The following is a 13,634-nucleotide window of genomic DNA, read 5'->3' on the forward strand; positions in this document are numbered from 1 at the left end:
CAGCCGGGGCAAGGGGAGCAGACCCTGGACCAGCACCAGCTGCAGCGCAGGGAGGCTCTGCGGACGGCTGGGTTGCTGCTCTGCGCAGCCACCTGTGCCGGAGCTGGTCGGAGCTACCGTGGCTGCTCCCTGTATTTGCAGGAAGCTGCTATGCAAAGTGTCCTATGCAGGACCAAACCCAGAGCTGTTTTCAGCCCCAGGCGCAGGCAGCTGCAGGCACGTACCCGAGGCTCGGATCCGAAAGCCTTGCTCTGCACTTGCACAGCCACTGCCAGTAGCCAAGGTTTGTCTTCCGCCTGTCCTGCCAGCAGATGAGAGGCAAGCGTTCTGTCTCTGAGGGAAAGGAAAAACAAAACAGATGGAAGCAGCCCACGACGCCCAGTCCCTTGCTCCCGGCCTTACTTTCTCTAGCGTGAGTTTAACTGAACAGGGCACCTTCAGCCTTCAGCAGCCCCGGCTCGGCCGTTCCCCGAGGCCTGGCTAAAGCCTTGCGGCGACATTTCTGAATAGTCCTGGGAGCCCCTTCTGATATGTTCTGCCCTCCTCCCGCCTCCCCCAGGTTTCAGCTGCAATGACCAGGCTATACCTCCCTGCTGTACGTTAATACAAAGAATATTTAATATTATATAATGAAAATAAATGTATTTATAGAAGTAGTAGCATGTATTATACAGTAACCTATTAAACAGCCAGAAAACTGGCTCAATTACTCCCTAATCTTTCTGGAAATGCTAGTCAGTTGATACTACAATGCTTTTTAAAACACTTTTAAATATCATCATACAGGTGTGCATATGCAGGCACCTGCATTCTCCTCTGACTTCAATGCTCATCATCTTCAACACCACCTACACAGACAGCAGCCTGAAGACTTACGTTAAAGCATTATAATGGTCACATTTATTGCAAAGGAAGCAGCGTGTGATATTCCAACAATCTGGATAGTGTTAAATCCACCACTACTAAGTCCTACAGTTAGTAAAACACAAAACTTCACTACAGGCTGGTCGTTACCGTACACTACAGCGTAATACGGGTGCAGCTAAGGTAGAACAAGCCATCAGAGCAGTTACTAACCTCCACAGAGCTGGGCTCTCCCCAGGTCAGACATCAAACAGACCATCTGCTGCAAACAGGCAAAGGAAGTTACACTGTTTCACACAACTAACAGAAGAGTATCACGCCATGTTTTTTTATTTTTTTTTTATTATTATTTGCAAAGTCAATAAAAATCCACTGTTAGAAACACAATAGAGAAAAATGCTTCATTTGAAAAAGAGATGTGGAAGGCAAAGAGGAACAGAACTAATTTAGCTGCACTACAACTACACGAAATCTTGCAGGCAGAGAAGAGTCTGGGCAAGGGTGACCATATCACATCCTACCAAGCAAGTTTTCCAGGGAAACATCTGCAGAATCTACTTCACCAAGACAGCTGAGCCTGTTAAGTAACTCACACAGCATCTGAACAGCACGTAACTTGATTTTCAGGAGTACAGTTATCCTGCCTGCCCAGTGGAATACCATGGCAGACATTCAACTACATGCAGCCAAGAAGGTCATCTTCAGCTTTGTCTAAATTCACACACAGTCAGAGGCTGTGAAGTATCCACTACTCTACAGCTTTCTACCACTTACCTTGAAGCAATTTTTTGGGGTTAGTTTTGTTTGTCTGTTGTTGGTTTTTTAATACTGGCCTTTAAAATCTGTTGCTAATCACCCATCAAGGCACCTAAGTAAATTCACAAACAATGCAGGCATTAAAACTACAATATTCCACACATACGCAGATGTGCCATTTGCAAACGGTGCACCTGAAGGGCACCCAGCCATGGTCATTGGAGCGTAACCACCAGATGGAGATTTTCCACCCTGCGGCAGCTGCTCTGTTTGTGAACTTCCTTCCATGAGGCAAACAAATCACAGCAACGAGCACCCCTCCATCTCTCCAGCCAAGGCATTCAGGAACTGTTATTAGCAGTAAGTGTACTCCAGCCCTTACAGACGAGCATCTCAAGGGCCCACAGTGCTCACACACCTCCAGGGCCTCGGATCATGCCTCTGCTCCAGCAGCCCACATTAGAAGAGCTCTCCTTCAAACCTCTCCCAATTCCCCTGGGCATCTCCTGGAATCAGTTCACAAGATAAAAGAAAAAACAAACCTTCCCTCCTCCACCAAGCACACAAACTAGGTCTCTTTAAAATACACTTTTTGTAAACACACTGTGCTAGATTTTTTTCATTAGCATTTGAATTGCCCCCCTCCCCCCCCCCCTTTTTTTTTCCCAGGCCAGCTGTAAAATTGGGAAATTTGGCCTGCTTCTGCTTTATTGACAATGCAGCATCTCCTCCCACACAATACGTAGAATATTCTTCGGGCAGGTCCCCTGCAGGCAGCCGAGCAGTGACCGTGCAGGCAGCAGCCACATCGCTCTGGGATGCCTCAGGAGCTGACAACGTGCCCCGACCAGGTCTCGTGCTTGGTTCCAGGAGCGAGGTGGGTGATCACCACCTCCACTGCCTGAAGCTTCTCGTTCTTTGGAGGGATGGTACACATCTTGTAGGTGACCTCATCGCCTGCCACAGGAACATACTCGCCTTCGATACTGTGGAGGGGAAGCTTCAGTTAATCACAAATCACATAAACACTTTTACTTCTTTTGCAGCATATTTAAGTTTTTATCATAAGGATTATCTTAGGTGCTCAAGATACTTCAGGTGGTTTCTTTTAATTGAGCCCATCATCCACCAAAGCCTGAAGTTGATCTTGGTTGTCTTGTAGCAAATCCCATACAAACACCATAAAGAGCACCACCCTAAAAAAAAAACACCACCAAACCAACTAACAAAAAAACCCCCAAAACAACTACAAAACCACCCATACTTAAATATGCCTTAAAGAAAAAGGTGAGCCCAGCCTTGGACATCGCTGTGAACCAGGTAACAACCTCTTACTCGCCGGCAGCACTAGAGGGCAGGGCTGACACTGCTTGGCACTTGGTTTGGGGGTTTGTTGTTTTAAACTGGAACTTAGATTATTTTACGGTTTTTCCTCCTTTCATCTAAGCTTTTTGAGCTTGAGATGGGTGTTTTGTTTTTGTGTTCTTTTTTTAAAGAAAATGCCAGTCATTGATTTTACCTTTAGGTTATTCCACCATAACACAGTTTGTCTGTGGTATGGGGGCAGGGGAGGGGGGGAAGCCCAAATAAGACATGGAATCAAATATTTCAAAATTACTTGATGTGCAAAAAAAAGAGTTCTGCCACCCTGACATGTTACATTACAAGTCTCCTCCAGCACTTTGGAAGATTTCCAGGAGTTGCTCACTCCTACTTAGCCTTTACTTACCAGTGTGATGACGTGGGATGCTGGAGGACTCCCACCACACATTTGTTACTGCTTGTGAGGCCTTATCCATAACCAGTGGGAAATGGTAAAAGAGCTGTCACCTTCTGTTCAGAACAATGCACTGATGAAACAGAGAACTGCAAAGGGTAACAGCCTTCCTCACCTCTACCACTGTGCTCAAGATCAGAGCTTTTTAATAAAGATCCCAGCATGCGCCCACGACAGGCAGAGACAACTTCCAACCTGCATTACCAGGGTCTGACAGCAGAAAGGATGCTACTGCACCTTCCTCTAAAAACACCTACACGATGCCATGCTCAGGTTCCCCTTCTCCGACAACCTAGGTTTTAGATGTCTTGTTGTTTGACCTTTTTTTCAGTGTTTCTTAGCTGCATTTGTATTTGTTAAAAAATACAACACTAATTAATTCTACTGGATGCCTAATTGCTTGTGTACTCATATTACACTGTGGGTTAAGATTTGGGTCCAGGGAAACAGAAAAGAAAAAAAGTCTTCTAGGTCAGAAATTTGGCATGCGCCGTTGAGTTTGTTAGTTGCCTTCACTGAGAACATACTCACACCACCCAGGAATCTTACCCCACAAATGTTTCTGTTAATTGTAGGGATCTAAGATTTTAGCAGCGCCCTTCATATCCACTCTTGTCCTGCGACCTGTTATTGTTACAGCTTTTCTATTGCAGGAAAGACTGGCAGGACTGATAGAGGTAAACAAATTGGCCCTTACTGCCAGTTGTAACTTCACATCAGATTTTGCTTCTCCCTGCAATTCTGCAAAACTTCAGCTTCATCTCCTACACTGCCTCTCCGCCAGCCTTCCCCCTTTAAGGGCTGCCTCAGCTCCTGCTCCCCTCCAACTTGTGCATCCGACGGCTGCTCAGGAAGCTGGTGCGTCGGGCTGTGGCTGAGCAGAAGCAGCTTGTACTCAGGGATGAGACATGGTAAGCAGGCATGTACAGGGGAAGCTAAAGCTGACCCATAAATTTCAATTTCTCCCATGGGAAATTCAAAAGAAAAGTCATTGTTTGCTAACTGATTGTATCAACGTGATATTGAAAGTGCTCCTCTATCTAAGTATGGATCTAAAACCTGCTACAAGGAGTTAAAAGCACTGCCAAGGCCTGTGACTTGAAATGCATGTCCTCCAGACTTTACTTCCCTGGGCTACACCCCTACTCCAGGAATCAGTCCCAAGGGAGCATGTACTAAGCTGAACTCCTCGGCGCAGTGCCTGAGGAAATGGCAGTTAATTGAAGCCAGAAAAAATATCTTCGGAGAAGTTAAGATAAAGCCCCCTTCATCAGACCTGACAGCCCTTCCCTCCCCACGCAGGCTCATCTGACTGCCCTTTATTTACCACCAGACTCCCCAGGGCCATGCCAGCCCAGCCTCAGCCCCCGCATACCGGGCAGACTCCCAAACCCAGGTCTCACTGTGGCTGTCCTCTGCAGTCACTGCCTTCATTTATGTCCCACTCACCCCACCGCTAAAGGTTTAAGATTTCTTCAGGAGTGAAGGGGTTGCACACACAATACTTACTGTCCTTCGAGAAGCAGAGATTAGTTTACCTTTTTTACTGCCAAAGAAATTTGCCACCAAATTCTCTGCAGTTTACCAATTTCAAGCAAGGATGATAAGATGCTACCCGTACTGTCTTAAAGCCTGACAAGTGGACATGAAGCCATAAGAAGACACACAGAAGAGGGTCAAACCATGGGTGAAAATAGGAATGCCATGAAAAAAAAATGGCATCATCTTTCTCTCTTGAATGATCCTTTGTCGCCAAAAAAATGTGTTGCTATTGAGCTAAAACCACGCTGCCACGAGCAGCAACTCACAACACAACCCACGCAGAACATCAGTTCTACCTGAGCAAGACAGCACCTCTCAGTGGCAGGCAATACAGCACAGACCTTTCATCCGTAGAAAGGAACATGGGACTAGCAAAACACAGCAAGCAGAGACATTTCTCACATCACATGTGATTAACACAGGGAATACAAGCTGAAGCAGAAAATCTGCACTGACTCAAGTACAACTAAGCCACTGGAACAAGTCATAATGTAACAGAGAGCTGTGGCTGGAGCTCAGGGGAACAAGGAGAGTTTAGCACCTCTGGAAGAAGGGGCAGGCAGCTCTGGAGGACTATAAGGATGTCATGAGGTTATGCAGGGCAAAGATTAGAGAGGAGAAGCCCAGCTAGAACTCACACTGGCCACTGCTATAAAAGATAACAAAAACTGGTTTTACAAATAAATTAGAAACAAAAGGATGGCCAAGGCTAATCTGCATCCTTTATTGGATGCAGCTGGGAACATTGCCACAAAGGATGAGGAAAAGGCTGAGGTACTTAATACTTTCTTTGCCTCAGTCTTTAGCAGTCAGACCAGTTACCCTTGGGGTGCTCAGCCCCCTGAGCTGGAAGACGGGGACAAGGAGCAGAACAAAGTCCCCACACCCACAGTCCAGGAGGAAACAACCGGTGACTGGCTGCTCCCCTTGGACAGGCACAAGTGTTCCCCAGGGCTCGGTGCTGGGGCCAGCCCTGGGTAACGTCTGTACCGACGGGCTGGGCGAGGGGATCGAGTGCCCCCTCAGTCAGGCTGCAGGTGACCCCCAGCTGGGGGGTGCTGGGGGGCAGGGGGCTCTGCGGGGGGGTCTGGGCAGGCCGGGCCGAGCGGCCGAGGCCACTGAGTGAGGTTCAACAGGGCTCAGTGCCGGGCCCTGCCCGTGGGTCACACCAGCCCCGGCAGCGCCACAGGCTGGGGCAGGGGGCTGGGAAGGTGCCCGGTGGGAAGGGGCCTGGGGGGGCTGCTCAGCAGCCGGCTGGGCGTGAGCCCCCAGCGTGCCCAGGTGGCCAAGGCGGCCGGCAGCACCCTGGCTGGTACCCGGAACAGCGTGGCCAGCAGGGCCGGGGCAGTGCCCGTCCCCCTGCGCTGGGCACTGGTGAGGCTGCACCTCGGACCCTGGGGTCAGTGTCGGGCCCCTCACGGCAGGAGGGACGCAGAGGGGCTGGAGCGTGTCCAGAGCCGGGCAGGGTGCTGGGGAATGGGCTGTGGCACCAGTCTTGACGTTGCAGCTGCCCACTCCACAGCTCTAGGCATTTCCTTTGATTCCTGCATGGAGGATGAACATGCACAGCAAGCGGTGAGCTCGGTCACCGCTTTGCAGGCATCAAATGAAACGGATGCCCTTCCCAGGAAGGGATCGCACGCTTGGCTGAAAGGGTTTTTTAATTAACAGGAACCTTACATGTTCTCTAAAAGCTCCTGTAAAACAGGATAAGATGCAGTTAGCGAAATAAACATCTGAAATCTGCAAAAGATTTCAGTAGGTATGGTTAATGCCAAGGGAAGTGGATTTACACCATCTCCTGAAGTACCAAAGAGGTGCCAGTACACAAATGTTGGGGTTTAAGCTCCTGAAAAACAGAGGTAAATTAGCTATCACTTGAATCTTCAAGTTCAAGTGAAGAAGTACAGCTTCAGTGCTAAAAAAAAAAAGATTAGTGTTTTGTTGGGGCGAGTTAAACTGAACTATGAATATATACCAGGATAGGTTCTGGTAAAAAAGGGGTGTGGGTGTACTGAAAACCAAAGTGGTCCTGTTTTTCTAAGAAATTAAGAACAAACAAATCAGTACACACACAGAAACAGTTGCCTAACATATGACAAGTTGCAGTCAGGGAGAGGAAAAGTAAAGGGACCAGCCCAGACTGGAGGACACTCAGCTATCACCGAAAGCCACTGCACTCCTCAGCATTCGTTAGACAACTGTTCAGGGTACTGTCTACAGCCACTGGTCTGCCAAACCAAAACCCAAAAGAAACCCCACACCAAATACCAAAATCAAAAACCCAAACGTTTGCTGACCCAGACTTCTTATGCTTGGATCCTGAGGTTAATTACTCCTGTCCTTTCTACTAAAAAGATCACAGCAGCCCCAGAGCCAGCTCAGCTGTAAGCATTACGCAGAAAGGTACGCTTCCCCACATTAGAATGCACTTCTTAGAAGGCCGAGCATTATGCTGACAGCACCAGATCCTTTCTTGGTTTCTTTCCTTACCCAAACTGACACTACCAGAGACTAAAGCTTGTGATAAAACCCGATTCAACCCCAACACGGCTTCTTCTCATCCCCTAGCTTGTCTTATTTCTTTCCTTGCTGTTGAGTTGACCTTACCTCATGAAGACAAGGCCTGTCCTTTGCACAGCTCTGCAAAAAGTTTGTGGCCACACAAATGGCTGAAATTTAATTTTCTGCTTTTGGCCTTTAAACCATTCTCCCACAGATCAGACATTCTTTTCTGTCCTACAGCTTTCTGATTACCAGTTATACTTGGTGCCTACTGAACACGAGATTATTAACTCATTGTCCCCAGCGCACATGAAAAGCAAGAGGGCAAAGGTCTTAGTTTGCAGCCTGAGGAAACTTGTTTGTGAACAATGTTTCCAGCACATTGTTTGCCCACCAAATGCTGCTTCTGGGACAGATGCAGACTTACTCCAGCATTGGTACCGCTATGTGTTGCTTAGAAGCAGGAACAAACAACATCCAGACTGTGCAGTACTTCTGGCGGTGTCAAGAAAGAACAATGAAATGGCACGTGAAAGGTGATGAGATGGTATGGCACTGGAGGCAGAGCCCTGCAGAAAGCTGCGGGAAGATCCTCCATCAGAAAGCAATTGCCGTAAGGGCTGGGAGGGAAATGAACTGGAAAAGATCAGAGAAAGTAAACAGAGATCTTGGAACAGATTCAGCCTACAACAGCCACTTTATATACAATATAAATTACCTGAATAATTTGATAGAGAAAGTTAAACATGGACTTTTTGATGTTATATATTAATTAAATATTTTTAGATCTGTATTTTTTACTTTTACCCTAACTATACAATAAAGGTTCATCTATTCAATGTTCATCTAGAGGTGGAGAGTTTCACTACTATTTAAGAGATTGGTATGCAAATTTTATTCAAAATAATGGATATCTACATATCCAGGAACTTTAAGACACTTCAATAAATCAAGCTAAAAATAGGAAATGTTTTCCTGATGTTAGTGTCAGTAGAGACACAATAGAGTGAGTTTTAGATTATCCAGCAACTCCCATTTCCCAGCTCAGCGCCAGTCTGGTATGGCGGAGAATTTTATCCTGCACTATTTTTAGGGAACTGGGAGGTTATTAGGAAATTACCTAAATAAGGAATGTTCTAGTTCTTCCTTCTCACAGCTGCTATCCATATTCCAGGGCTCTATTTAAACCTCTTGGGACAAAGACAAAGTTACATGGAAACATTTTTGAACAAGAGTTTTCAGTGAATTCAGAGCCTTGCTAGTCAACAAGCTGCCATGGATCACACCATATAGCCACATGGATCAATGGGCTGCATTATCTCATGGGCTTCTTAAAGCTCATTTCACAGCTCCACACACCTCCCAGGAAACCTGTATTTTCATTAAACAGCAGGACATGACAGAGTGGTGAACTGTTCTGAGTTACTAATCCCAAATGCCCTGCCATGCAGCCCCAGGGTAAGAGGACAGCACTCCAGCATTCATCAGCAAAGCCAGCGATGACCTTATCAAGCCAGCTGGTAGGCAAAGCAGGAGCAGGGCTGCCTCACCCACCAGTCACATAACTGGGACAGAAAATGTAAAAGAGGTCCAGACTCTGAAGAATCCCAGCTGTTAATATTCAAGGTCTCTGGCACTGGATTGCCGTGGCCTTTGTGCCATTGCAGAGAGATCGTCCCAGGAGCTGCCCTGTCTAGGACAGAAGCTGCACTTTCCTCCCAGTACAGTGGATACCTCATGTTCTTGCCCAGCTCTCTACTGACATCTCTAGTCATCGGAGTTGAATCCACATTCAGGGGTAGTTATGGCTCTATCTACTTCCAGCAGCTAGTTCAACACTAGGTAGCACACCACACTCCATGAGGAAGAAACTGGTGATGACAAGAGGAAGAACTCTCCAAGGATGCCTATGTTTACTCAGTCAGAGGTACAGAAAAAATGCCTGTTCCTGCAAGCATGGAACTTGGATCCTGTCCCAATAACAGCTATTGTTTGCATCTGGAAACCAACTCCAGGGCAGTTATGTTCCGTGCTCACTAACCACAAAGGACTTCCATCCTCGGGTGGCCACAGCCGTCCTCAATGCCCGCTTCCTGGCTTGCAGACAGAGCCTGAGTCGTGGCTTTTGACCTAGTACAGTTTGTATCACTTAGGCGAAGATCCTGGGAAGGTTTTGCAACAGTAACAACCACAGCAAGCTGGCTCTCCTGCACACACTAGTGCAAGGTGAGTTTTCTGAGCCAGCTGGGGGGGTGCGGGGAACCCTTAGGAAAAGGTGCAAAAAAGCCAAACCCCTCAAGTAAAATCTGGTAATCTGCTGCCTCCCCTCCCCGTCCCAGATAATCTACTAATTTCAGACACTTCAACAGATGCAGCAAGGCACCAGAAAGCACATCAGGAAGCTTGCAGCCCAAAGCAGGTAAGTCATTAAGTGCTTTAAGTACTTTGAAGGAAATCAGAAAGCTCAGATTTGGCTTCCCACAGCCCCACAGCAGTCGGTTGCAGCCAGCAGAAACTGTTTTGCTGCTAGTTCACAGAAAAGGCAGAGAGGCTGGAAAGGTTTGTTCTCTCAGCTCAAATTCAGCTCTCAGTTTGTTTATAATTATCAGTTAAATTTCCAGCCCATATTGTTATACTCCACCAGAAGAACAGCATCACAGAAGAGCCAGAAGAGATTTAATGCTTTCCATTAAACATAATGATCCGGTAGAAAATCAGAGGAAAGAAAGGAGCATGAAAAGATGATCTCTCCATGGACATGAAAAGCTCAAAGCCAGCTCCTCAATGCAGCAGGACAGCAGCAGATACCCAGCTGGGTCCCTTCCTGCAGGAAGATGCGGCTGATAGTACATCTCCAGCACAGCCAGTAACTGGCAGAACAGCAGAACGGGCCCATATCTCCACTTGGGAGCTCACCAAGACACCATTTCTGGTCAGTACTCCTGAGTTACAGGCACTATAAACATAATCTCCTGGGATCACAACACAACACACAAGCAAAGCACAGCAAACTCAGGATCTCTCCAGAGACCCAGGAGTGCTGTGTGTCAGTGTCCCAGGGGAAGTAAAGCGTCAGTTCTCCAAAGCCATCACTAAGCATGGGGTCAGGAACCGCACCTGAAGGACAGCCTGAAGGCCTCTGCAATGCAGCATTTTCCCCTTCAGAGCCAAGTACTAGCAAACTGCAGAAAACCCACAAGCACTGCACGTGTTTTTTCTGTTCCATTAAATCAGCTGCTTTTGCAAAATAAAATCTCTAAAAAAACCAAGAGTGCAGTCATTCATTTGTCACTGCTCCCTGGTGAACTACCTCCTTGACTTGCCCTTGCAGGTACACAGGCTTCAGGCCAAATCCCAGTAAAACTCAAAAGCCCAGAGAGTAAATGAGTATCCATCATGTGCCCACTCCCAAATACACTGGGAAAGCAGAAGAGTGGGATTCTTATGTAGTGCTCTAAAGCACATCATTGAATCTGTGCTACAGACACCCCCACCCCACCGCCCCTGCCCCGCCTTGGACATGCCCTCAGGCCCCTGACTGGGGAGCTGAGCTGATAGGAACCCACCTGTGCGGCCACCCCCAGCACAAGGCAGGGGACCTCTGCAGCCACCACTGCAAGGGTTCCCCATCTGCTCTCCAGAAACATGCCACCTCTACAGGAAGATGGCAAGAGAGTGAAATTGAAGCCACCAGAGCCGTTACATTTCAGTAACAACCAAAATGGCTCCTGTTTGTGAGAGCTGACAGAACACTACAGAACAACAGCGGGAGAGGTAAGACACCAGGGAGGAAACGGTTCTCAGCACTGATGCCACAATAACACCATCCATTTGGTGAGAGTGGATCATGATACAGGCTGGTGGAAATGAAAGCATTAACAGTACATGTCACTATTAAAAGCATAATTACGGGCTTTTTAGAAGTTTCACTCCAGGCAAATGAATTTGCCTTTGCTTCCAGCTTTCCAGAGACATTATCTGGAATTACCATCTCCGCAACTCCTCCATCCCTGTGCTTGCCAGCTGGGGTTTGACACTCACTACTAGCAAGCACATTTTGTTTTCTGTTCTGGAGAAGGGCAAAGTATGAAACCAAGAAAAACAAAATGTCACCACACTCAACGAGCCGTAACATTTTCCTAGTACAATTGTTTATACCAACTTGAGAACTATTTTCAACAAACACAAGGAAGCAGGACCTGCTGCGTGTGCAGTGCAGAAAGCAGCAGTGAGCCTGTGACTGGCACCTTTGGCTGGTGGCAGGGCTGCGATGGCTTCCTCACTGCTTCAGGCCATGCATCTGCAGGCAGGAACGGTCACTCAGGTTGGTGTGCATGAGCTGCCTCTAATCTGCCCGTCTCAAGCACCAGCAGTGCTGCAGTTGTGGTACACTGTTTCAATCCCAGATGCTCTACCCACAGACCGATCCAAGAAGGTGACACGAGCACTGCCGGGAAGCTGCCACCACCTGCAGTGGCTGTCACTAGAGCTGCCACCATGCCTCTACCTGCTACAGAAGGACGGCTCAAAAGGAAAAGCTACCACCTACTAGTGTCAGCATTTGAAGATAACTCCAAGGCTGCCCTGGTTAACTGTACAGTTTTGTACATTTGTACCTAATGAGTTAAAAAGAAGAACTGGCTCCACACGAGTATTACCAAAATCCAAAACAAATTTTCTCCAGTCTTCAGGGCTACTTGTTAAAACAGACAAAGGCACACAGATGAAAAAGACCTTTAAAACCTGTATTTCAAACTGACATTTTGTATAGTGTGGATCTACCCACACTTGACAACTCCAGCTTCACAGTAACACCACTTTGCTGCAAGTTCCACTCCCAAAACATGTCCACATGCACCTTAAACGATTGCAAAGATCATAGAATCATTGAATGGTGTCTGGGTTGAGAAGGATCTGCCCTGGGCAGGGACATCATACTGAAATACGTATTGAAATAGAAAATTTTGCGGATGCCAAGTGAAGAAGCTTTTGAATGCCACATGTATTTGACCTTATTTTTAGGCTAATGCTCATTTATGGAAATGGACATACCATGTAAGAGTTATTACCTTACAAAAATAACATGAAAGCTATAGGAAACAGACATTCCATTTTACAGAGGATGCTTTCACTGAAGTGTAACCCTACAGCTCCCCAAAGCTTAGGGAAGAAAAAGTTTAATTCCTCAAATTAAATTTTTATGTTTCAAATTATATTAATCTGCAAGACAGGCAGCTGGTCCCAATACTCAAAACCTTCACTAATCCTCACAGCTTAGTGGTGAACACAGAGGAAGTGTCTATCTTGCCAAATCCAGACTGGCGTACCATTTTATCCATGTTCCTGAAATCCTAGCTTTCAGGAAGAACTGATTCAGGAGAAACAATCCTCTTTCATTTTACAAGTAGATGCCTATAGCACACTGAGACAGTGCACAGATTGATGTCTCTCGTGCATTCAGGTTTAACTGAGTAAAATAGATAGAAAAGAATTGCATGATTAACATAAGCAGTATCTCAAAACTCACACTACACAAACCAGAGTCATTGGAGTCCCTTGAGCCACAGTGATGGCTACAGAATGCTGTTGCAATAAACAATTCCCATTACTAAAGAGTAAAGTTTCTAATTCACTGTGAAGCAAACTGAAATGAAAGGCATTATTAATTCACCTTTCCAGTGCTGCTTTGCATCAGAATTAAGACAGTGATACCACCACCCTCTAGCACTAAAAGCTGTTTCCAACAATTCAAATATGCTCAGAGTCATTAAAGAACACAATGTGCTGAAAACTTTGGTACTTTAATAATAGCACTTTTGACTAACAGGTTGAGGCAGCAACATCAGCTATTTTTTAATTTAAGTTCTGAGATGGGACTGACATAAGAAACATTTAAAACAGTGTCCCAGTCCTGGTTCAACAGAAAAAAAAACCAACTTGCTGACATCAAAGGAGCAGAATTGAGCCTAGAGAAGTTCCATAAAGCACATCCTTCAGTCCTACAAAATTCAAATGAACTAACCTTGCTAAAAATGTTTCTGAAAAGAGCAAAGAAAACAGTCTTTGAACACATAAATGATAGGCTTAAAGATTAAAGGTGTCATTTACTTGGTGTGGAGATGGAAGAAGTGAAGGGCCATACTGAAAGCAAAGGAGATGTCAAACATCAGAAACAACTAAGACCCAGGTC

The 13,634-nt window shown here is 46.4% G+C and overlaps 1 protein-coding gene across 4 annotated transcripts in view; it reads right to left on the reverse strand.

Moving 5' to 3' along the window:
* Positions 1 to 1,211: 1,211 nt before the first annotated feature.
* CARHSP1 (calcium regulated heat stable protein 1) overlaps positions 1,212 to 13,634 on the reverse strand; it is a 46,188-nt gene continuing 33,765 nt past the window's right edge. The window contains exon 6 of one of the 4 annotated variants that reach the window (XM_055710108.1): positions 1,212 to 2,606. In XM_055710108.1, coding sequence (XP_055566083.1) covers positions 2,444 to 2,606 — 163 coding nt within the window. In that variant the 3' untranslated portion in view covers positions 1,212 to 2,443. The remainder of the gene's footprint in view (positions 2,607 to 13,634) is intronic. The other 3 variants (XM_027808613.2, XM_005441523.4, XM_055710110.1) reach the window with 3 other exon arrangements.

Source organism: Falco cherrug, chromosome 4, assembly GCF_023634085.1.
Source record: "Falco cherrug isolate bFalChe1 chromosome 4, bFalChe1.pri, whole genome shotgun sequence".
In the NCBI taxonomy this organism is placed as follows: domain Eukaryota; kingdom Metazoa; phylum Chordata; class Aves; order Falconiformes; family Falconidae; genus Falco; species Falco cherrug.